We start from the raw sequence: 26,767 nt of genomic DNA, 5'->3' as shown, positions 1-26,767 counted from the left end.
TATGCAGCCCTGGCTGGCATTGGTATCAAACTCTACATCCTGCATCAGTCTCCCAGGTATTGTGATAAAGGGCATGAGACACCATAACCAGTCTTCCCTCAAAGAGTTTGAAAATCCTTGAACTCTTTGATGAAGCTCTTCTAAATTCAGTGCCCTGAGTTTCATCTAGGTAATCCTCACTGGTGAGCATCTCTATTGGAGTGGTGGATTTGGGGGTGGTGGAGATATTGCCTTGATCTTTCATATTGTTTGTATTTATGGACAAGTTCTGGGCATTTACACTTCTTTTCTAAGTTCTGTGTCTGACAGTGACAGAGTAAGTTGAGGCAGAACATAACACTTGTAGGCTGGGTTGTGCCTGGTGAAGGATAGGCAGAATTGTGCTGGGTGGAGAGGATGGGCAGAAAAGTTTTGAAAAATAGTTTCATCAGAGTTTTTGACATCCATTTTCAATGAGTGGTTGTCAAAAGTGCTACCTTAGGGAAAAAGTAGCTCCTGAGTAGCTCTTGAATAGAATGAAATACACAGCGCACAGACTATAAAGAGGGATTTTGCAGAAGTAGACACTCATCCTTACCCTTGACCTTTCTTCTAGCCTTGTCATCATGACAACTGTGGCACTCCGTTGCTCCCATATCATTCTCCAAAAGTCCCCGAATGTTTCAGGAAGAGATCCTTGTGTTGCAATATAGGCATTTTGTTTCCTATATCCATCTATGTAGTTGGCATTCACATAGTCACTTCCGGGGATACCTGTAAAACAAGGAGTATTAGTCAACTGGGTGGCAAAACTCATAGGAGGAAACAGTGTGGCTTGAGTTTAACAGTGATGCTGTATTATTATTCCATATCCTGCTGTAGGAATTCCAATATATCTTAGAGTGGGTTTTAAGCCAGTTTATGTAATGCCAGGAAATCATGTTAAACTACACAACATTTAGAATATTTTGTCGTTATAATATGACCAAATCACCAAATAAAGTAAAAATACAAAACAAAACAAACAAAACCCAGATGCCTGTAGAACTCATTTTTGCTCTCACAGGTTCTCTGCCTGCCCACTTGTACTAGCAATAAATAGTTTGCAAAGGTCATAAAAAAATCTGGTCACACTCTTTTCTTACCCCATTTCCAGATTAAAAAAAAAAAACTAAATAAAAAAAATGCCTGAATCTGGAGATGCAATATAATGTGGAATATCATAATAACAAATAATCAGTAGATTATACATTATATAAATTCATTCAGTTATCCCAAGAATAGTATCAACTAATTCCTGTCTTGATCATCTTTTCAAAAAAGAAAAAAAGAAACACCAAGTTGCCCACGTTGGTGAAGGAAGTCAAGTTCAAAAAGAGGCTGTCTCTACTATTCCTGTGTCTGAACCTCCAGGAAGTACTATTTCTCATTTAAGACTCCCAGGGCTGTAGCACATGAACCAGTTCTTGGATTGCAACAACTGCCTGAAGACTGACTATATCATCTCCACTGTTGTATTTTCTAGTATGTTTCACAACCAGCATAACAACAAGGTTAAAAAATAATCTTAATACTGTGATTTCTGCAAACCCTATACTGACTTTCCCTTACAATTAAATCTAAACTCTTATCTACAAAGCTCTACACTTTTCTAATCTCATCTCACTCTTCTCACCTCCTAATCTCTAAGCACTGGTCTGCCCCAGTGATATAGAATGTTATCTTCTACCTATATCCTAGAAAACACTCTGTCTCCTTCTCATAAGTAGCCTCCACCTATACCTGTCTTAGCTGCCAGGATTCAGGGCACATTTGATACTTCTTTATACTACTACTCATTACAGGTAATACACTGAGTTTTTGCTGAACTTGCTTATTGCAGGTTTAATCACAATTCCATATCCTTCTTATTCACCTTTGGTAATCTTTCTGCTTAAAAGAAAGAAATAATTTGACCAGTTCCAATATTTATTAAAGAGCAGAGATGTTCTTTATTGTGATTTTCTGATTTAAAGTCTAATGTTCTGTTATTGTAATACCTTAGGAGAGAGAATAGTCACTTTATGTTTCCTCCAAGGGCAATGACAGAAGTGACCAGGAAAACCAATGTTACTCTATAGAAAAGGAATACATGCCATAGGAACAAAGGAAAAAGATTGGGAGTTGAGGATAAGAGCTACCTGAGAGTATCTGAAGGTACTTAATTTACCGTGTGGAGACACAGCTTCAACTCTGAAGGAAGATAAGTACAGACAGAGGAATTGTGTCTCTGCTGCAGTGTTACATTTTCAAATAATCAGAATCAAAAGGGTAGTAGGTTTCCTAGAGAGATAATGAGTTCCCTGTCCCTGGAGAGAGAGAAATGCTTCACAGGGACATCAGTATGCAATGGAAGGAAACACTAGAACATATGCATGGTCCCTTCTGGCCCTGGGAAATATGTGCCCTGGAGTTACAGGAAAATATTTTTTTCTTTATATTGGAACATGTGCTCCCAAGCTAAAAAATGTTATATTTCCCTGATTGCCAGTTGCAATTACTTTGACTTCTTTTCTGATTCTACTTGTATGACTGATCCTCCCGAGAAGAATAATGAAACTCAGATGGCAGTCACTTCACCCTGAGATGAACACATGGATATAGGATACGATCACCATTAGGTGGAAAGTCTTTTGAGCAGAAACTGAAACACACAGTTGGTCAGAACATTATTCATCCATTTTAGCTACTCAAGAAACAGTTTGAGTTCTGGCAGCTCATGACTGATAAAGATCCTGATCTTTCCCCAATGCCAAACTCCCGTAGACACAAAGGATAGCCTAAATACAAGCCTCAGATAACAGAGACCCTGATTCTCCCCCAATACTAAATTCCCGTAGATACAAAGGATAGACTAACTACAACCCCCAGATTACAGCCACATGTAAGGGCATAATTTTAGACTGCCATTATGAAATGAATTAACTTTTAAAAACATAAATAATAAAATTTGGGGGAAATGGATTATTAATGAATAATGACTGCACTTCCAAGAGATAAAAATAAAACATTTCTGCCTAAAGATTATCAAGTGGTTGAGATCAATACCAACTGCTTTATAAATCTCTATCTTGATATTTTGAAAGAAAGAAGACTGAAAATAAAATAATGCAATACTGGTGAATGGTGGTTATCAGGCTACCAGGTCCATCCTGAAAATAATGCCAAGGTTCTTCTTCAATTTTTGACATTGTCAGTGAGGGTGTGATTTCCAGAATGCACACCTACTTCTATCCTGATCCTGTATCTACACTAGCAGCCCTACAGTATGGAGATGCAAGGGATGCTGTCTCAGGAGATCTGGTGTCTACCAAGTCTTATATGCAATACCCTTTCATGAGCTGTGCACAGGATGAGAAAAGACTTCAGGAAGGGTGATGCCTTGTCCTTCTAAAAATACTAACCCCAGCAAGGAAAATACATTTAACATCATGCAGTTTCAAGCACTCTGACACCATTTTTTGGTATGATATATTCAGAAACGTTTTTCAACCAACTCTGGAAAAATATACACTCTATTGGCTTTCTGAATTTTGGGTATCATGAAACACCTTCTCAGAAACTCTTATTAGGAGGTGTCTTCTGTGAGGCTAGGTCTGTGAAATTCATTCACATTGAGTGGTGATCTTATGTAAGGAATACATATTAGTTTATTTAATCTTTAATGTTTTATTCAGAAAATAGTCTGCATGTACTACAGTAACACTCATCATAGTGCACTTCAAAGCCAAATGTGTGAGAATAAACTAAATAGCTCTGGGAGCTCTGGGGATAGAAATCTAACTTCAAATGAATTATGACAAATTAGATTGCATCATTGTTTATTTACCTGGAGTCAGGAAGACCTCTTGCAATTGTTTAAAACTAGTGCTTGGCTTGGGTAATTTTATTTTTGCTTTCTGTTTTTTTTTTTTTAATGGGATATGCAGGAGTCATTAAAATGGCAAGAACATAACTCAGAGTTCTTTGCCTTGTGCTAGTCTCTGGCAAAATTCTTAGGACAGATTGGTCCTGCTATAACAACTTTGTCGAGCAACAAGCTTTTTAATTTTTTTGAGATGGGATCTCACTATGTAGCCCTGGCTGGCCTTGAACTCAGAGCTCGACCTGCTTCTGCAGGGACTGAAGGTATGCACCACTGCTACAATACAATTGGCTCTTTTTAATTACTGTACATGACCAGCTTAGATCAACGACTTGTATTTTTTTCCTATGACTTTAGTACATTCTATAAAATAAGTATAATTTTAGGGTTTCTTTTATATTGACCCATGTATGTTCTCTAATTAGCAATAATTATGTAAACAGTCTCAGTACCAAAATGACTATATCACTCCAGTCAGCTGAGTGAAAAACCTAAGTCTAGATCCCAGCTGTAAAGTATGTCCACATAGTTCAATCCTGTGTTAATCTGGATCTCATCAATCAGTGGATTTCTTCTAGTGGCACACTGTTTACTTATGCATGCTCAGGATACAGTCTGTTTGCCCTGAGTCCACTATACCTAGAGCTGAAAACTCAAGCCTTTAAAATAATGATGTAGGGCCGAAGAGATAGCTCAGTGGTTTGGATACGAGCTGGCTACTCTTCCAGAAGACCTGGTTCAATAACCAGTACCACATGGCAACTCAAAACTACCTGTAACTCCTGTTCTAGGGAATCTGACACTTCCCTATTTGTACCCTCTGAGGGCACCAGGCACATACGTGGTACACAGACTAACATACAGGCAAAACACCGATATACATAAAATTTAATAGTAAAAGAAATAAAATAAGGAAGTATATATTTGATAGAGTCACACTACTGTGTTCTTCAGGAGCAGCATGTCATAGAAAGTACCTCTTCAAGCAGAATGGTTTTTTAGGTTATTGTTTTATTTGTTGGTAATTTCTAGTTAAAGTTCAAGGTGGAAATAATCAGCTTTAGCATAAACTCTGGACCCACACTACCACCACCTCCTTTTTTTGAGACAAGATCTCACTATGTAGCAATGGTCAGTCTGGAACTTGCTATGTAGACCATGCTGGCCAGAACTCATAGAGATCTGCCTGTCTCTGCTTCCCCTATAGTGCTAGGACTAAAGGCGTGTGCCTCACTGCACCCAACTTCCATTTTCTTTTTCTTTTTTCCTTTCTTTTCTTTTTTTTTTTTTTTTTTTTTTTTTTCGAGACAGGGTTTCTCTGTGTAGTTTCGGTGCCTGTCCTGGATCTTGCTCTGTAGACCAGGCTAGCCTCGAACTCACAGAGATCTACCTGGCTCTGCCTCCCAAGTGCTGGGATTAAAGATGTGTGCCACCACCGCCCAGCCCTCCAACTTCCATTTTCTTAAAGGTCTGCAAAGCTTTGGATAATTATCTATGAGTTCTAATCTAAGAACAGTAGCTCCTTTCTTTACCTAAAAATAAGATTAAAAGGACAGTGCTTCATAACATTGTTTCTCTTTGTGTTTGAATATTAACATAACAAGAAAGAATCCTAAGAAAGAAGCTATGTGGTTTGAAAGAATATTGAGCCAAGCAATGACTTAGAAATGATTTACAACCTTGAAAGTATATTGCAATATCAAGGAATATTTCACCTGAGCTATTTTATCATGGCAGGGTTAAAATAAAATCTTTCCTCCCTACTAATTTGAGCAGGACTAACTAGGCTATAGGTCCAGATAACAACAAAACCCATTCAATTTGCTGTGGATTATAATTTTTTGATCAGAAGATAATTTGACTTGAAAAGATTTATCCATGTTTAAAGCGTGTTTGTAATTATGAATGGTCAGTAATAGCCTTTCTGTGTTGACGTTGTATGATAAAACAGTACATGAATTATTTTATCAATACAGAATTAAGAAGCCATAAGAGGAATGTTCACACTTTTGTACAACATCGTGAAGGAGAAATTCTATGTCTAATTTAGAATCTTGGGACAACACTAAGCACTTGCTAAGAATTTAGGGAACTTGATCAGGAACCATTTCCCAACCATTCACCTTGTCTAGACCCTTAGAAGCTTATCTGCTAAACAAAGGTATGTTGGATAAATTGATTTCCACAGGTCCTCCTGAGCTCTAAAATATGATATCTCTATGGTATCCTTAACTTTCTTGAATTTGTCCATTTCCACAAAGTCATTTTGAGATAAACAGAATCATTTGGTCCCTCGATTTGGTAGTGATACACACTAATGCCCTTGCAAGCTGATGCCTACTGCTTCTGCCTCTAGCCTGCTGAAATCAGACTTATTTGGTGGGACTGATACTGCAAAGCTCGACTGGAAGCCACTAAGGCTAAAAACAAAACAATGTAAAGAGAAATAATGCCTGTTCTCCTCTAATGGAGCAGAGAAGATTGAGCAGACATGGAAGGGAGATAGTGTCCCTCCTGACTAAGGTAGACAAACTGTTCCTGGCAGAGGTGGAGAGGAAGCAGTGTGGCTAGAAGTGTTCTCAGTGTTCCACCTCATAGAGTAACCTCAAAATGTGGAACACTCAGTCCTTCACATTTTATGAATCTTTAATAAGTAAAGTTTGTGAGAAAACAAACCGTACTTCAGCAAACAAATTCATTCCATTTTTTAAGACAGAAGAATGCAGAAACTAATGCCACATAATGGATACCTATTATCCAAAAAAAAAAAAAAAAAATCATGTCCCTTCTTTCCTCCAATACACAAAACCAAAATCCCCAAACACTGAATTGGTGGTTAAGTCCTAGACTGAAATTTCTCTAAGACAGAAAACACAGAAAGTTCACTTTGCTGATACCATTTACACCAGAAATATAACAATAAACACTAAGTTACAAATAACCTGATTTAATTTTCTTGGATAAAGTGTTCTTTCCTTTCCCCTGAGCCATGACACCACTCCTAGCTACATCAGAACTGCTGAAATGAAGGATTTTTTCCTTGCAGCACATAAACAAGAATTTCCTCCAAAGACCACTGGATTTCTTGATGTAGCTGTGATCTGATTTCGCCTCCTCATTTTTGCAGAATTCACAATTGGTTTTCAAAAGCATTCTTTGCTGTGTGGTCAGTGCAGCTCATCACATCAGAGATGATGGGAGAATGGCTAACATGCAAAGCACCTGTTAGCTAGCGTCTCCTTCCCAGTGTGCTGTGTTCCTCCTCTACCTGACTGTCTGCCCTCTGGACTGCTGCTGGAGGAGAGATTTGAAAATGGACCCAGAAAAGGAGCTAGAGAACCTCCCTGCCTTTAAATACACAGCAAGAATAACCACACAGCTTGGGCAGACTATCAGTACCTGTGCTGGAAGAAACTCATTTCTTGTTAGGGGGCATTTGGCCTGGGGGGGAGGGGCAGCCCTTAGGTCATGGCAGTATATAGTCTTGCAGGGATGGCTTATATTCACAAGGATGCAATTATTCAAAAGCTCCATCTAGTAATGAGATAATCAGAACCCAGCATGGGGTAGCCTGTAGGAACCACGTGTATAAAAATCACTCAGATCATCAGTTTTCATTGATAATATATGAATATTATTGTTATAACATCGTCAAGCCAACACTCTGTATAAGAGTGAAATGAAAGAATGCATGTGCAATGTCTAAGATGCCAATGAATATTATAATTGATGCAATAAGTAAATGAATTAAACCTATTTCACTTTATCTATTGATGAAAAGTAATTCCAAATCCAGATTTTCCTTTCAAATTCTATACTAAAAATAGCTAATAGAGAAATAGACTTCTTTCTAGTAATTTCTGAGAAATCTGCATCTCATGCCTCAATTCTAACATCAGAAACAACACAGGAGACACAGCTCCTATATCTCCAGAACACTGAAGTGTGGATTCATTAACATATTCTGTCTCCAAGCACAGTAAAAATAATAAACATCCCATAATGAAATAAGACACTGTAGACAGAAAACACTCATATCCAGGGTTTTCTGACTCAATATTTGATTGGCTTCCTGAGTAAAAATGTAAACAAAGCAAATAAACACCACTAGCAACCACCACTTAAAAATGTATTTTCTCTTCTCTGTGTTACCAGTTGAAACAAGAGTTGGGTAATAACATATCTCTACACTAGTTGCTCAGAACCCCATGCAGGGGAAAGTTGCCATTGAAATAGCTGTAATTAGATGGTTTTTAATAAGTCTGAAATTGTGAAATTATGCTAGGTTTCAAAGGCTAAAAATCCTAACTTGCTTGCTACTTTGGACAAATTAAGCTATGTCTCTTTACTGCTCCTCAAAATAAAAAAAAAATAGACTTATATATTTAAACAAAGTAAGAAAAGGATTAAACTGTGTCACTATTGTATATAATTAACTTGAAAAGTGAAATCCTGAAAGTGCTACAGGAATCATGCTGTCTGTCTACATCAATGATTGATGTTGTGGACATTGTAAGAAAAATGAGCTCAATTCAACCAATAATTGGATGGAACTCAAAAAAAAATGGGTTTCTGGAAAAATCAGGTGTATCATCTAATAAAACTGTTTTGTTTTAATATACTTTTTTTTTAACTTATGTGCATATGAGTACCCTGAGAAGTTAGGGGCTTCAGATTCCCTGGATCTGGAGTTATAGGCAGACAGCTGTGAACCCATCCACATGGGTGCTGGGAACCACACTCAGGTCCTCTGCAAGAGCAGTACATACGCTTAACCATGGAGCCATCCCTCCAGCTGCTTCTACTGTTTTTGTAAATAGAATTTAAGAGCTAAGTAATTTCTTCACAAGGTGCCCACAGATTATTCCCTAGTAAAGAAAGAACCAGAAAGCAGGAAAAGGGTATTTATTGAGTTAATATGAGAAAAAACACATGTAACCTTCAAAGGTAGTCTTTTGTGGAAGAAATGCTTTTAATTATTTGATGTCAGAGTATCATTTATTCATACTCACTACAATTAAAAATTCTTTTAGAAAATGTTGAAATTGCATTAATTTACTTTCCTGGTTTTTAAAAATATTGTCATGTTATCCCAACTCTATCCCCTTAGGGCTCAGCCTACAGGTTCAGACTTAGGGCCCTTCCTCACTGCCTTCCTTCTGTCATTCCTCCTAGGAGATCTCTATTCACTGGCGACTCCAGTCGACCTGAAGAACTGCTCTCTACCAGGGACGCACAGCCACTGCCACACTTGGCTAGGAACCAGGTAGGCTACCAGTGCTCTCCTTCCCTTCCTGGTTAAGCAGCTCACGTTAAGCCCCTCTCCTTGTTTGTCTTCACTACTTTATGACAAGCCTTGACACCACCCATGGCATTTTTCTTTTCTTGTTGTTGTCGTTTTTGATACAGAGGAACTTTGGTAGGGATGAAGTGGGTGGCTTTTGGGAGGCAATGAAAATGATAAAAATATAGTATATGAGAAATTAAAAATATATGCAATAAAAAATAAAATAATATTGTCATGTTTTTACTTATTGAATATGCATCAACTTTTTTTTTTCAGGAAGGCCTGAAAAAAAAACCAGAAGAAGCTATTTCACAGCAGAGGCATTATATGAAATTGGCAAACACTCCCACTTGCTGGACAGTCATCTTCAGTGATTGGTACAGGATTAACTTGCTACAAGATTAACTGCAGAGGTGAGGCCTCACCAGAACTGAAGTAGTCCATCTCATAGTGATGAGTGGAAAATCATTATTGCAGAAAACTACCTCTGGTTTCTGGTTTTGATCAAGTGTTTTTAGTTAGAAGCATCTCCAGAATGGTGACTTTGTGAGCTGTTCAGTCATTTTAAACCGGTTAAGATCCCATCTCACAAATAATCACATTGTTGTCACCATCATTTGTCATAGATGTTACCTACACTAAGATTTTTAACTGTTTCTATTATGTAAATCTAACACCAGATGATATATTCTGAATTTCCACTGAAAGGAAACATTCTTCCCCTTGTTGAAATATATAATTTTATTATAGGACTGATTTTCATTTATCAAGTGCTAATATTTTCTTTTGCTTTATAAACAACTCTAAATACATGCAGCTTTCTCATTTGGATATTGTTAACTTTTCCATAGATCATATCAAAAAAATCTGAGGGAAAAAGAACTTGTTTACAGTAGTAGTAAAACTAGCACCAATGACAGTAGTGTCCGATATTTAGTGGGCATTTTCTTAGTGTCAGGCACTTTAAGGGTTTTAACTGCATTAATTCACTTACACTTCCTACTGATTCTAGGAAGTAGGTACTAGGAATAGAATCATTATATTGCCAAGGAAGCCAAGGTATAGTGACTCTTTTCAGCGAGCTCCTCCAAACCAAGAAAAGTCTAGGATGCATTAGTAAGAATGATGTTTTGAGTTGCATTATGTGGGCTGGTTAAAGAAGGTAATTATGAAAGGAAGTTTTTATAAATGTTTGTTTCAAACCTTTTAATATATGCTCCTCCCGTAAGAAAATTAAAACAAATTGCTATGGTCTGAATGGGTATTCCCAGCCCCTGCCAAGTTACATACTGAAACATAATAGTCAACCTGATATTGATAGGTGGGGCCTTCAGGAAGTGATTAAATCATTGGGCGGAGTCTTCCAACAAGGGATTAGGGTCTTTGTAGAGAGCTTGAAGATTAGATTTACTAGTCCTTTTCCAACCCTCCCACCACTGAGAAAATATCTCTCCAGCCCAGAAATAGAGACATTGTTTTGGACTGTGATAACCCAAATCCTCAGCAGACATTGAACCTGATGACAACTTTATCTTGGACTTTTCAGATTCCAGAAATGCATATATAGTGTTTATATATTAACCATTTGTGGCAAGTTATTGTAGCAGCATAAGCAGATTTATGTCCATGTTCATGTTTTAATAAACATTAAAAATCAGTTTCATAAGCGCTAGTGTTGAAGAACATTCGTAAGTATGTCACAGATGAAACCTCTTAGATCTGCTTTGATAAAAGGGCTATACATATGCCAGTGACTCTGTTTTGCACAAACTCTCGGGCTTAAAAATGTCTGTGTTTTCAAAGGAACTAATATAGTAATGTCCGAGATTTAAAAATTATTTGCCTACCCAGTATTATCTGATCTCAGAATTTAGAATGATCTTCAGACTTTTACAGATGACAGGAGGGTCATATAAACCCTTGTTTTCTGAAGAAACAGAACCAAACACATTATGTCAGGATTGCTAAATGGGAAAATGAACCTGTGAGGACTTGGGTGCCCATAAACTCCCTCAAATGAGTGTGGAAATACACTATGTGGGTATTCTTTGTTTCAGGTAGACTTAATGTGCACATCAAATCAGCAGTGGACCCTGCTCTTCCAAAAACTCCCTGTTGACTGTGATAAGTGGCCTGACAACATCATGTGGCTTTGTAAATTGGGACTTACTTTTCAACCTCATGCCTTTATTCAGAGTTCTTCCCAATCTACCTTAAAAGGAATTATTAAGCTAATAACAAAAGCCACTTGAAAAGCATTCATAACCTGTTTGTTATTTGGAAAAATTCTCTCTGCCTAGAGTCTAAAAAACACACTGGAAACTTTCAGCTCTCAGGTTTCTTCATAAGTGTTTCAAACTTTCTCGACAGTTAGGTCAGCCAAGACTGAATGGATTTTAAATGAGAGATTGTGTGCCCAGATACAATCATCACAACTGCAAAAGCAGCACAGGTCCACATGGGCCACTGGGGAGAATCACAGCTTCAAGTTTGGCTAGCATGACCTTAGCCTTTTGGCTTTACTGCTTCTCACTATTAACAATAAGAAGAGCTCCCACCTTTTAAAAAGTGTATAATATGCATTTATGTCTATGAGTATGACGTGCTTGCATTTGTGTGTGTGAGACAGAAACAGTGTACATGTGCATGTGTCACTGTGCACATGCACGGGTCAGAGGACAACCTCAAGTATCAGTCTTCACCTACTACCTTGTTTAGGGCAGGGGCTCTTGTTTGCCAGTACACTGCATATACCAACCCACATGGCCACACATTTCTACAGAACCTCCTGTTTGTCACGGGAGCTGTGACATTAGAGACATGAGCGGAACAGCCTGCTTTTAAGTTGATTCTGGGAATTAAAACTCAAATCCTCGCTGGGCAATAGTGACGCACGCCTTTAATCCCAGCACTCGGGAGGCAGAGCCAGGCGGATCTCTGTGAGTTCGAGGCCAGCCTGGGCTACAGAGTGAGTTCCAGGACAGGCTCCAAAGCTACACAGAGAAACCCTGTCTCGAAAAACTGGAAAAAAAAAAAAGAAAAGAAAAACCTCAAATCCTCATGTCTGTGTGACAAGCACATTACTGAGCCAGGCCCAGCCCAATATTTGTATTTTTAATGTCTTCATTTTCTCTTCTGGAAATCAGATGACAAATAGCTTTTCAGAATAATGTGAATAATATAGATAATAAAGCTAAAATTCATGACATGGTGTCTACTGTATAATAAACACTTAGATAATCAGGCCCACTCTAAGTTATAATTATTGCACCAAGAGCATTTTAATATTGTCTTATATTTAGGCTTGGGCAGTAGCTTTTTTTTAAAAAAGTCTTTGCCAATATAGCTCTTAAAGTAAAATGTTAATTATAATACTCTGATGAAAAGTTAGCACTAATGCTAGTGAGGTTGAATTATGTTTCAGAACAGAAACTTGTTTTATATAGGACAGAAATGAATAAGTCTTGCTAATTTTAAGACATTGTAGTAGAAACATGCCATAAACTGCTGTTCCTGGGTTTTATAAAAACCTGAAGATACATTAAAATGCTTCCAAGCAAAGATTACCCACAGACTCAGTCAGGTACCGATGCCCTTGGCTGTACTTCTTTAAGGTTATGACTGAAGCATTTGGATCACTGAGGATTTCTGATGCTGGGCCATGTTTCAGGTTAGTTATAGCATAACCTAGGAAATGAACTTAGAGACACAGTGCTTAAGTTAGCCCTCAGCCTAGTGACAAATAATAAAAAGGATTTGGGGACAAAAAGGTAAGGCCAGGCTTTAGGAGCCATACCCTCTACATAGGAAAGTACTGTTGGTGACCTGAGGTAGTGGGAGGAGTGAGCAGAGCTGGGTTCTGTAGGGTGTAGGGCTATCTTCTGTGTGCTCAGTTTTCTCCTAACTCATGCTTACTAGTACATATACTAGTAAATACAAGTGAGATATTTATGTTAGCATTGCGTTAGTCTGTAAGGGAGAGTAAATACAATAACCCTGTGAAGAACTGTCTGGATCTCAGGCCCCAGGAAAGAGAGGCTGTAATTGAGAAAACTGGTATCAGAAGAGCCAAGGTTACCTAGATACAGGGGCAACTAATACCTCAAAGTCAGGTTTCTTGTTCTTCATTAAGCTCTCTCTTGTTCTCTGCTTTAATGGCAGTATAGCTTCTGAATATTTTACACACTGTATAAGAGTTAACAGATTATTTTATATTATGGTTACATGCACATGAGAATGAGCTACTGCCAAGCGGTGGTTGCGCACGCCTTTAATCCCAGCACTCAGGAGGCAGAGGCAGGTGGATCTCTGTGAATTCAAGGACAGCCTGGTCTACAGGGTGAGTTCCAGGACAGTCAGGGTATACAAAGCAAATCCTGTCTCCAAAAACAACAACAACAAAAAAGTACTTGGATTTGGTCTTTACTTGAGAATATCTGACTTAAGTCATTAAACCAGCTCCTGTCACATCCCTTGCTCAGGAACCACAGTTTTCTCATAACAACTGCTTAAGTGGATCTTATCCAAGTGGCAAATGGACTTGTCAAAAATTCACCTGTGTTTCTCCACCCATTTTTGTCCAGCTGTGTAACAACTGACACCTTCCTGCATTTTTACTCCAGATTTCTTCTGGGTTTCCTCAGTGCAGGTCAATGAGTGATCTGGAAATATCAGGAACACCACTACTTCCAAGTAGCTTAGGATGCAGGCTGGAGCTATACAGGGTCCCTGATCCCTTTCAGCTTTTACTCTTTTCACAATCTCAATGGAAGGAGGGGTAAATGCTTACACTATTAGACAAGTTAAAGACAATGGAAGTCACTGCATCCATTTCTGTTTCTTCTCTAATGGCTGTCAGATATTCTGCCAAGTAATATGAAAAGAGTAGCTAACACTATCAGGAAAAGGATTACAAAGCCATCATAATTAAAACCCTCAACCACAGTCCCTTCAGTTAGCCAAGAGGTAGAGCACATTAGCTTTTACAAACAGGGCTAATGTCAGTTCCCATTTACATTTGGCCCTGTGTTGTTCAAGCTACCTGCCAAGGAGCCTCGGTTAGTGGCTGGCTATGCAGTTCCTGTGTGCAGCATGCTCCCCTCTAAGACTGATACAGAGTGAATGACTATCACCTGGAGTACTTCCAGGTGAGGAGGGCTTGGTCTGAGATAAAATGATGTTTGTGGCTATAATCTAGATTAAAGCTCTCCATCTAGCCCACAAATTTCAATTAAATTCTTCTAACCTTTTGCATAACAGAACATTGGGAGACTTTGGTTTCTAGGTCAGTTCTAGATTTAGGGTATATCTGTGGGCACAGAGTTATAAAAAGGCAGGTTTTAGTCTGAGTCAAGTGCCTCTGCTTCTGCACTGTAAAAATGGCCTAAGAATAAAATGGACATAAGTTTCCAACTGCCATAAGAAATGCACCAGAGTTCCCCTGCCACCATCTCAACAACCTTTTTTGTAAGATGTGAAAAATAATAGGCTAAGGAAAGTTATGGCAAAGTATCAAAAAATATAGGGATTTGGTACTAAGGAAAGCAAAAGCTGACAGGCAGCTAGCTCTCTAGAGTTTCTTGCTTATTTACCTAGTTCCTTCCATATTTACTTGAAAGATTTAGTTCCTCTATCTGTGATTTAGTTTTGCTCTTCATTTACTATGATAATGACTTTATAGATTAGGAACTACTATTTGTTCCTTTTACATTGTAAAGTGGACACATAGAGCTAAAATGTAGAGCCCATCTTCAGCCATCCACAAACATCAGCTTAAATTTCTCAACAAGACTGAGAAAGAAGTAGTTACCAATGTGACCCAATGCTTCCTCAACTGGCACTGGTGATTCCTGATGAGATTAATCAGTGTTTTGGGGATGGAAGAACATTTACATTTGAACACTACTGTATCCAGCCACTAGTAAGAGACATTACAATACTTTCCAACATCAAAACTAATGTGATAGAATTTTATGGTCCATTGATACCACTTAAGGTCAATTTGAGCCAAAAGCAGGCTGCAGGTGCATGCTTAGTCAAATGATTAAAAAAAAAATTATTTTACTCCCAAGTCTGGGAATTAACATATTGTTTCATTTTATGCTTACCAAAATGCTTTAACATTTTTTAATTCATATTTGATTTGTGTTTTTGCTCATCCAGTCGTGAGCCATAGTGTTGTGGAGGTTAGAGGTCAATGTGCATCCTTTCACTATGTGGATCCTGGGATTCAACTCAGGCTCCTTGCAAGTGGCTTTGCCTGCTAAACAAATCATCTGAAACCAAGACAGCTTTCAAGCTAAGAGATAGGAGATAAGGTGGTGGCTACCATAGATTTTTTAAAAGCAGAAAAAGAAAAATACATATATACTTGGGCCACTGTGGATGAGACCATCTGTACTGTGAATTCTGAAAGGATTAATCAGAAGCCAGTACTATTCAATGATTTCTAAAGCAACTGCAAGAGATTAAACAGAGAGCCTTTGAGCATGAAGAGTCACTGGTGACAAATGTGGTATGTGACAGGTGGTAGCTCAGGTTGCCTGTCATGACATGCGAAAAGAATTAGGTGGCATGAAAGAATATTTTCTAAGGTCTTTCAATCTAATGATTTTCTATAGGCTAAAGGTCTACAGAAATTCTGATTGTCAGGAATGAACTCCCAGATGTTTTAGTATGGTACATGCAAGGATTGATTATTGGAAGAAGGGAAGCAGAAACCACCCTCCTGGGTCTGCTAAGGAACAACCCTCTTCATTCATCATCCCCTCTAGAATGTACTTCCAACTGCAAGTGTGAGAGACAGATTACGAAGCAGTTCTCAGTCGATACCCTCCATATTTCCAAGGTGATTAGTTTCTGTTAATCACCACATCATTGACTCCTAAGTTTACCCTGTCTCCAGTAAACAGATGCAGATTGATTTACAGACCCCCTTTCCCTTACTTTTTAAGTAAGTACCTAGTGTATAGGCCCCCTTCTGAAAATCAGCAGTTAGCTCATAACTATCAACAATCATAGATAAGCTGAGCATCGCTTTCCACATAAGAACATCAGTAAATTATCAAGTCTTCATGGAGGGATGCTCTGTGATGGTAGCAATGACAACATGTTCCTGTGACTCATTTTTGGAAGAAAGAAAAGGTGCCAATAAACTGTGCCTGGGTTAGAGGTAAATACTTTCATAGATGGCTAACAATCCAGGCAATACTGCATTCCCATGCAAATATTTAAGCCCTAGAAAACAGCAATTTGAATAATATATGCATTTTCTTACCTTCTATTGCTGATAAGAGAACCCTAGAGTGATCATATGCAATGACATTTGCATATCTGTTCTTTGGTTTGTTTACTTCCAAGTTTGAGTGTTCCCATGTGAACTGCTGGCCAGGGTCAATTGACTGGAAAAGAAAAACAGTGCACACAAAGTCAATACTGAAAAATATGGAATTAAGGCATTTATTACAAGGAATGGACATGATTTAAAAAGAAATTCCAAAGTCACACTTCATAAGAATGATTTTAGCTGGGAAGCTGAGCATTAACATAAGCCACATAAGCATATACTAACCAGTATCCTAAGAGATATTACCAATCACCAATATTGACGCAAATGAAAAGCATCAATACAGAAGTTCTGTTAATATTAGAACAGTAGGGATGTAACTTACTTTTCCATTTCATTCTCTGCTGCTGTAGTTTACAGGTTATTTTAGCTCAATATTCCTTTTGGTGCTGTGAACATAATTTGCCTGGGATACTCTTCCTATCCTTTCCTGCTAGACCCATGCACATGCTTCCAATTGACTGGAGTACTTCTTCCCAGTCTTTCCTGCTGGATCTGCACACACACTTCAGTTGACTGGAGTACTCCTTCCCAGTCTTTCCTGCTGCATCTGCACACACACTTCAGTTGACTGGAGTACTCCTTCCCAGTCTTTCCTGCTGGATCTGCACACACACTTCAGTTGACTGGAGTACTCCTTCCCAGTCTTTCCTGCTGGATCCACACTGCACACACACTTCAAGTTGACTGGAGTACTCCTTCCCAGTCTTTCCTGCTGGATCCACACTGCACACACACTTCAAGTTGACTGGAGTACTCCTTCCCAGTCTTTCCTGCTGCATCTGCACACACACTTCAGTTGACTGGAGTACTCCTTCCCAGTCTTTCCTGCTGCATCTGCACACACACTTCAGTTGACTGGAGTACTCCTTCCCAGTCTTTCCTGCTGCATCTGCACACACACTTCAGTTGACTGGAGTACTCCTTCCCAGTCTTTCCTGCTGCATCTGCACACACACTTCAGTTGACTGGAGTACTCCTTCCCAGTCTTTTCTGCTGTATCTGCACACACACTTCAAGTTGACTTGAGTACTCCTTCCCAGTCTTTCCTGCTGCATCTGCACACACACTTCAGTTGACTGGAGTACTCCTTCCCAGTCTTTCCTGCTGCATCTGCACACACACTTCAGTTGACTGGATTAGTCCTTTCCAGTCTTTCCTGCTGGATCCACACTGCACACACACTTCAGTTGACTGGAGTACTCCTTCCCAGTCTTTCCTGCTGGATCCACACTGCACACACACTTCAAGTTGACTGGAGTACTCCTTCCCAGTCTTTCCTGCTGTATCTGCATACACACTTCAGTTGACTGGAGTACTCCTTCCCAGTCTTTCCTGCTGGACCTACACACACTATTTCAGTTGACTGGCCTTTCCTTGGCTTTGCTGAGCACAGCTCTGCTTCTGATTCTCTAACCTATGTGCTCCTGTCATAAGGGACATTTATGATTTTATCTGTTTCTTTATAACATACCATAGCCAATAATAGGGCAATTTGTACAATCCAAACAGTTGACAGTGCCAGCGATGAAGGGAAGCCAGTAATCATCATCACAGTCAGAAAAACCACTTATATCTCTACAGAAGGTTTGGGTTGTTTTTCTGCTTATAATATTGTTTCTGTGTATCATCATGTTTACCAAGTTTGCCTCTTTTTATCCCTGAGGTTTTTTTTCCTTATATTTTCTAATTTTCAACATTTTTAAAAATGTCTTACTTCAAGCAAAAACAAACTACAGTATGTACTATGTGGATATAACATGCATTTGTAGGTAACTCAACACTGATTTCAAAACTACATTCAGGCTTAATTGCCTAATTGAAGAGTTCAAAAAATTGATAGTGGGAACAAGCTGTATGGTACATATGAAAATGTAGTCTGTGAGAAGGAAACCTAAAACTTACAGGAGAATTGTAATGGATACCGGGTTATTACACTTCACAACAAGTATAATTTAATTTCCTTAACTCTTAGGAGATGGCTCCTCCACCCCCTCATTTGGCAGATGAAGAGGTAGAAGAAAAGACTGACTCAGGAAATCTGACTGCTGAAGGCCTTCTCTGACAGGCCGTGTGTTCACTGGGGTTAGTAACCCAGTTAAACCTGCAGGAGTGACTCAGGCACTTCAAATGTAGGCCAGTGAATCAAAAGCTCACTACTAACTACTGGTTGGTAGTTACAAGGCACGAGGCTGCGTAACTGTCCAGAATGTCACTGTAGAATGAAGAAGCCCAAGACAGGAAACATATCTAAACACAACCATTCCTCACATCCCAACTTATCATCCTGTGTCATTCTGGGACAATTACATAAGAAATCAAGTTTTAAAAATGAGGTTGGCTTCACATGGATGATAGGACAGATGGGACGCAGCTTACATTTATACTTGTTTTACACGGATCAAACAAACATTGATTAAATAATGCTGACTTGCCTTTGTGCAGCTCAGCACTCATCCATCTGTATCTATCTGTCTGACTGAACATTTAACAACACACAGCACAGGTCATTATTTTTGGAGCTTGTCAGAATGCTGAGAGCAGTAAACTCAGGAAAGAATAAGTACAGAAAGTCGGTGAGGTATACTACCATCTTTTATACTTAAAAAAGAAAGAAAGAAAAAAAACCAAAAAAACAAAGTGCTTTGAAAATCACCTTTCCGTTATCCATGTTAGAAAGGCAAAAGAATCATAAATAAGTGAAACTCTCATTCCTATTTTTTTTTCTCTTTTCTTGGTGCTGTTGATGACATGGGAGCTTTGTCATCTGTGTCCTCTGGCCTCTGCTGTTGCACTCTCTAAAGGGTGAATATCATGACCAACATGACAAAGAGCAACACAGATGCTGGCTGATAGGGAAGGTAATTTCCATTTCAACCTCAGATATTTAGCTGGTGCACCCTGACCATGCAGCCTTCTATTAGAAATTAAGAGGAAGTCATTGGAATAATATGAAATTAGCATCCTTTCGTTCATTGGACTCACTGATTTTCCCCTTTTGGGGCATACTGCTTGTGTGTTCTTTTCTGTTCAATTCTCCCTTCCTTGTCAATCTCTGTCAGACAGGCTTCTCGGTGAAGCTGATGCAGTTTTAGCACTCGTGAGCATCTGCAGCTTCCTCAGCTACAGTGCTGCCTAGGTTTCCTTCAGTCTCTGCAGAGCTTTGAAAGCTGAAGTACCGCGAGCAGACTTACCCAACTAGAAGCTGATAAATGGGCTTTTATATTTCATAAACAATATGAAATCTGTACACTATATTGTCACAGAATTCATAGGTAAGAATGTCTTATTGTATTTATAATTTATTTCTCCAGCCAATCAATAGACCCTTCAACTCCACAACCCAGATTTTTTTTCTCTTTTCTTGGTGCTGTTGATGACATGGGAGCTTTGTCATCTGTGTCCTCTGGCCTCTGCTGTTGCACTCTCTAAAGGGTGAATATGGACCAACATGGACAAAGAGCAACACAGATGCTGGCTGATAGGGAAGGTAATTTCATGGTAACAACAACCTGACCAAGATGCCAAAGAGTTTTTCACATCCCTGTCTGGACACAAGAGATCTAGGTAGACTGCCCCTCCCCACCAAGACTTCAAACAAAATCATTTTAATGCTAACAGACTTTCAACTCAGTTGCTTCTGGGACGGGTGGGACCAGATGCAAGGAAATTTCCTTTGTGGGTAACTCAAAGAAGAAAGGCAGTCTCAAGTACACACTTGCTAATATCAAATACTTGGTGTTAAAATCTCAACTAGAGCTTTATCTTAAAATGAGGAAGTAGAAGAATAAACTACGTGTGACACATGAAGTTCTAATCATGTACTGTATTTTTATTTAAAAAAAAATGCAATGAAAATGTGTGTCTACCCAGTAGCTATAATATTTGCTGTGTTAACTCATTTAATTTTAAATAAAAATCCTATGTGTGGGTATCATGTTTATCATGATACTCTCCATGTAATGAGTGAGGTGCACAGAAGTAAAATGATTTGTTCATAATTAAATAGCTACTAGGTAGAAAGGTCAAGTGTGCTGTGCTTCCTCTGTAGCTCAGTCAAAGTTTACTTCATGGTTTCATACCTCTGCTGTTTCTTCAATACAATGCAAGGAAACTTGGAATCAAAACTCTGTAAAGAACTGCTTATCTCTGTTTGTGATTCTAAGCACAGGACAGAGTCCTCATAAATCTGCACAACAAATTATAGTACTTGAGTGACACTCCCTGGGGATGACCTTTTCTTCACAGTGCTGAGGTCATCACTTTAAAGCAACGTTCTTTAGTGGTTTCTAAAATCCAACCTTTGGGTCAAAAGAAAAATATAATTCCCATTTTCAAAACAACACACAATCCATAATCATAAGTACTCAGTGTTACACTTCATCCTCCACATTAACCAAGAGAAAAACCTCAAAACATTCCTTTAGAGACTCATCAAAGAACTACCACAAAAACAGATTCATTCTGGTTTATTTTTGTATGTTTGTAAAACAAATAACAAAAATTTAATTATATAGGAGGACTAGACCAACTACGTTACTAGCCAAACTTTGGGCCAGACCATTTTCATTTTTTAACTGGAACTGAACTTTCAATGACCTTAGCTTCTGGAGAAATCCTAGCTTTCCACATAGTTCATCTGGTTCTTCCATAGTGTGGTTCACCCTCAGGCACTCTCAAGTCCCTTTTGAGCTTAGAAGAACAGCCTGGAGTTGACTGGTAATTCCCACAGAAAGTTGTTTCTCCTCTTCATTTATTTTTATTCATATTGTCTCTCCATCCCATTTGAAAATGGTAAATTGGTGTATACAGCCATGTGAACAAAACACATGCTTACAGAGTTAGGAAAGGTTATATTTCCCACAGTTAGCAATTGCCAGGAGAACATTCTTCCAAGAAAAGAACATGCATTTAGTGGAAGCTAACAATCCCTCCTAAGCCAGAATGTGAGATGAGGTGGAAAGTATCAGCAATATCTGAAAGACAAGGGTGAGGCTGATGTTTTCAGCTCTGGTTAGCTGCAGCAAGTGAAGTAACTTGAGTCTGTGTCCTGTGTGTCCCTTCCCTCCATGTCCCTTCCCTCCCTGGTCCTTCCTTCTGTGTCCCTTCCCCCACAGGTCAGGTCTGTGCCCTTGTGTTCTCTTGGCTCCCCTTATCTAGTTAGTTATCAGCTCTTGTTGAGTCTTTCCCTGTAACAGCATCTCCGATACAGGTTACCATCAGAGTGTGAAGAAAGGAAACAGGACTTTTCGAGATTACCAGTGTTAATAAATGGACATAGAGGCATTCTTCCTTGAACAGAAGAAGAAATGTATACAATTCATGAAAAAAAATTTATAAATGTACCACACTTGTCAAATGTAGTGAAAAAGTATTTCAGACAGATGCAAAATTTTGCCTTCAGTTAAAAGAATTGAATTGAGATTTGAAATTTAGAGCACAGTTTGTAACAAATACAAAACTTTATAATATAGTGCTATTTATTCTTACATATTTTTAGAATTATGATGCATGGAGGAAGTAGAAAGGATAACTATGCCCAGAATAAGAGACTCAGCTATGTGAGGTAATTGAGGTGGCTCTCTGCTCAACACTTGCCCCTACACTCTCTCATAGCAGTACAGATAAGTCATTGTTTTCTTATGTGACTCTACTCCTGGAAGTACTTTTTTTCACATTTAAATATATTTATTAGTTTATTTTTGAGATTATGATATAATTACATTATTTAGCCCTTCCTCCACACTGTTCTATGTACCCATCCCTTGTCCTTCAAATACATGGCCTATTTTTTGTTAATTCTTTTTTTTTCTTTATTTAAGAAAATATTTTACTCATTTTACATACCAACTGCAGAATCCCTTCTCTTCCTTCTTCCAGCTCTCCCACAGCTTTCACCCCTCCCCTTACCCACCAAGTTCCTATGAACTCACGAACTTTAGACTGACAGCTGTGGAACCTGCATGGGACCAGGCTAGACTCTCTGTATATGGGAGACAGTTGTGTAGCTGGGTCTGTTTGAGGGCCCCCTGGCAGTGGGATCAAGATCTATCCCTGGTGTATGAGCTGGCTTTCTGATGCCCATTACCTGTGGTGGGACACCTTGCTCACCCTTGATGCAGTGGAGAGGGACTTGGTCCTGCCTCATCTGAATGTACCAGGCTTTGCTGACTACCCATGGGAGCCCTTACCCTTTCTAGAAGTACTTTTAAATGTTCTTAACAGGTCATGGAGCCAGCAGAATGAAAACAACAAAAGCCCTGAATAATCTTCACCTTCTAAGCAATGCAATGTATGCTCTGAAATAGGCACCAGCTGGTTTACTTCATGATTGTGAAAAAAGATCATTTCTGAAAGATCTCTTCAAATTACAGAGTTTGAAAGAAATACAGCTTTACGATCTAGAAATTAAATCTTCTAGAGTTGCTGACCAAAATGTTCCTGATGGTGGACAAAAGCAGAAGAAAGACATTCCTGTGCCCAAAGGCAATGTTTTAGAGGGATGAGATCAGGGACTTGTTTTAATCAGTTTATTTGGATGGTTAGCTATATTTCCTACATCAGATAAATGAGCAACAAGAAAGGGGTGGATAGCTGAGTCTTTTAATCCCAGCACTTGAGAGGCAAGCCTGGTCTAACAAGCTGCAGAGGGTTGGAGAAATTTATAATTTGTTCATAAGGAGTGTATAATGGAGAAGAATTTTATAACCACACTTTACACACCAGTATCTCTCATGACATTTAGAAATGTGAAAAGAATTAAATGATTTGCAGACAGCATTCAGGCAGAAAAATTCTGTTAGAAACTATTTAATCTTCTTTAAGTAAAGAGATATAGTAGACTGAATTGATAAAAAAAAATGACCATAAAGATTTATAAAAAGAAGCCACTTGATCAGCAATCAGTATAATGACTACAGTATTTATTAATTAAAATAGGTTACACATTCTCAGGAACACTGTGAAGTTTGATACTTGTGTTCTGCTAAGAAACAATTGTCTATTAAATATAGTCCGTGTGCATCATTAAACTGATTCATATACGAATCTTCCCTTTCCTGAAGGTACCAGTATACCATGTTTTGGTACTGCATGGTAATGAATAAAAAGGGTATTAACTGATTGCTAATATTGATGAATCTGTATCTGTCTTCAAGGATGAAGGCAAAGCATCTGTTGAAAAGTTTTGACTGAAAAGTAGCATATCTTATCTCTCCTACATGTCTCCACTGAGTGAGGTCAGAACAGCCCCAGTCTACTACAGCTTAGCAAGCTAGTAGAATTTATTTCCCCCTTCATGCCATTTGTATTTATGTCCACATGGAATTATAAAATGTAAGCAGTTGCTTTGTTATTACTGCAAGGCAATTCATTTTTTGCTCCTCTATTTATTATGTAACAACATGTCCAACTCTATCATTTAGAATCTCATCTACTTTTCAGCAGAGATAACAAAACAGAACACAAGTAGCTACATGCATTGCTTACTTTTCCCTTTCCACTTGATAATGGAGACCTGCTCATTCATAAAACCAGGACATTAGTAGATTGTAAAAGGGAAGAGCAATTGAAGAATGGATATCTTGATTTCATGATATTGCTAGAGCAAGGAACAAACAACACTATAAGGAGACCAGCAAATAGAAATCATAAGGAGGTTTGCAAAAGACATTAGTGGACTCTAATCAATAGCATTAGTTCTTCATAAAATATAGAAAGTTTTAATGAGATTTTAAGCATCATTTTGTTTTACTTTGTATCCTGAAGTTAAAATGTGTGTTAGCCTTTCAGTATTGTTTTTGCTTGCCATTTATTAGGAAGGTTTTTTTTTTTTCCATTTTGTTTTGCTTTGTGTTAAATTTATCATTTATCCCTTTTCATACAAAGAAATGAACTCAAAACTGAAAAATAAGACTTTTGTTAATGTTTAATCAATAACTTGTTTTCTGGATCAGAAAATTAAAATAACATCTAAAATGAAATAAGAGTAACTGATGCTTTCTCTTTGTCTGTGGCAGAATAGAGAATTACAAGCCATCACTTAAAGAATTCCTTTCATCACTCTTATCCCAAAATGTGTTTAGTGCAACTATCAGGTGGAGACAGAGCTCTCAGCAGGTGCCCTTTGGGCACAGCACACACAGGACTGACTCCTGGCTGCTAACGTGATTGCCCTTTGCAGGCAAAGTAACAAGACACAGCACAACACACGGGTTTCAAATTAAAGAACCACATGAGATGGCCATTGCTCCTCATATCCATGGTGTGTGGGTATTTTAGGAACTATTTACACTCTAAGGTGTCATATACTCTTTCTTTCCTCTTATATGTGATAAACTAAAAAAGCCTCCACAACCTAATAATCTAGGATTTTAGTTCATTTTCATTCTAAACTGAAAATGTGTTTTATTTAAAACATATAACATATGTTGGCTTGAGATTGTAAAATTAAAGAATATCCCTAATAAAATACTTTGTTTGAAACTACATTGGTTATATTTCATTTTAACATTTTTGAAAAACTAGAATCAATAGAGAATATTGTTATTGGATTTGAGGTTTATCTAGTATTGCAACTCAATGTTTTCCACACAGTGGATTTTAAAATATATATTTTAGAATGAATATATAAAGAGTACCAGGCAGAATGTAGAAAACAATGAGAAACAGATAAATCCATTTCCTTCTTATGGTCTAATGATATTAAGTAGATATTGGAAAAGAACAGTGAGATGTAAAACCAATTAAAATAAAGTGAAAACTGTAGCCACATGTGCCTACAATTGAATTTCTAAGAGATATTCTTTTTTCTTTTCTTCCTTTTATTGAAAACAGATTCTTTTCTCTCACATGACATATTCTGATTAGGGTTCCCCCTCTCTCTAGCCCTAGTTCCTCTGCACCTCCCCTCTCATCCGGATGCACACTTTCCTGTCTCTCATTAGAAAACAAACAAGTTTCTGAGGGAGAATAATATAATACAATATAATAAATAATAACATAATATAGTATAATATAATATGATAAAACAAAAACTAACACATCAGAGTTGAACAAAACAAACAACCGGAAGGAAAAGAGCCCAGGAGCAGATGCAAGAAACAGAGACACATTTGTTCCCACACTGTGGAATCCCACAACAATACTAAACTGGAGGCCATAATATATATACAAAGAGAAGAAAAAATACAAATAAAATAAAAATAAGATAAAAGTTTTAAAAATAGAAGAGGAGGAGGAACCCTGATGCGATATTATGAGACAAGGAACCTCCAGAGATGCCGTTGAATCATTTTCTGCTGACTATCTACTGCTGGGTACGCAGCCTAACCTTAAGAGCAGTTCGTTTTTCCAGTAAAACTCCCTTGGATGAAACTAAATTTTTATTTGCAAGTGGTTATCAATTGGAGATTGTTAAGTTCCATTCTTAACTTTGGCATATTTGAAACCCACTCTGACCTAACCTCTGAAACAATACAGCCAAACTTTGCACCTTTTCCCTGCTAGATGGATGACACAGTAGCTATTAGCTAGTTTCTACTTCATCCAAATTTTTTCTACTGAAGTATATGCCATTCTAATATAATGTAGTTTTGTAAAGTTTGTTTAAACAACTGTGCTCTACAGAAACCTCAAGGTCAGGTATCAGCTGGGAGCTGTGGAGAGCCTACAGGTTCTGATCAGAGAGACTAGATACGCCAGACCAGAGTTATCATAAAGGTTGAGTTTAACTTAGATTACTGACCCTGTTTACATCTGTGTCTCTGGCATAATTACGAATGGGACCATCTTTCAGTCTCAAATATCTCAATTCAAGTACTAAATTACATGATTGCTGCAGGCTAGAGTCAGCCCAGACTTTCTTATACTCCAATTTGATAGTGTCAACAGCATCAGTCAAACCTGTGTTTGTGTGCCTCCATGTGTAATGAGATAGATGTGTGGCTTAGTTAAAGACTGAATCTACTTATAAACCCAATCATATAGACAAGTGGGCAGCTGAAAAGTAAAAAGTGTTTTTATTCCTCCAGTACCTATCTCAACTTATTTAACAGTGGGGTGTGACAATGGTGTATTTAAGCCAGAAGGAGAGGAAGTGGCTGGCTTTGCTGAGTGATTCACCCTTACTCAATGTATCTATGAAACCTCATCATAGAAAGGAATACAAAAAGAACAGACTGTGTACTTTTTAGTAAACTTCTGTTTTCCATAAAGTCAAAATCTGAGCCTTTTGCCATTACTACTTTTTCCT

At 38.2% G+C, this 26,767-nt stretch overlaps 1 protein-coding gene across 48 annotated transcripts in view; it reads right to left on the bottom strand.

Annotated features, from left to right (window-relative positions):
* The window catches only part of Ptprd (protein tyrosine phosphatase receptor type D), a 2,293,154-nt gene that overhangs the window by 61,126 nt on the left and 2,205,261 nt on the right, over nucleotides 1-26,767 (bottom strand). For all 48 annotated transcript variants that reach the window (XM_052717072.1, XM_052717069.1, XM_052717068.1 and 45 more), the window contains 2 exons: nucleotides 16,447-16,570; nucleotides 578-753 (listed from right to left, as the gene is read on the bottom strand). In XM_052717072.1, coding sequence (XP_052573032.1) covers nucleotides 578-753; nucleotides 16,447-16,570 — 300 coding nt within the window. The remainder of the gene's footprint in view (nucleotides 1-577; nucleotides 754-16,446; nucleotides 16,571-26,767) is intronic.

The sequence above is a fragment of the Peromyscus californicus genome, unplaced genomic scaffold, assembly GCF_007827085.1.
Source record: "Peromyscus californicus insignis strain IS unplaced genomic scaffold, ASM782708v3 Scaffold_5__1_contigs__length_169319896, whole genome shotgun sequence".
NCBI classification, from domain to species: domain Eukaryota; kingdom Metazoa; phylum Chordata; class Mammalia; order Rodentia; family Cricetidae; genus Peromyscus; species Peromyscus californicus.
The sequence above is the reverse complement of the archived record's forward strand: the minus strand, read 5'-3'. Positions and strand labels throughout refer to the sequence as shown.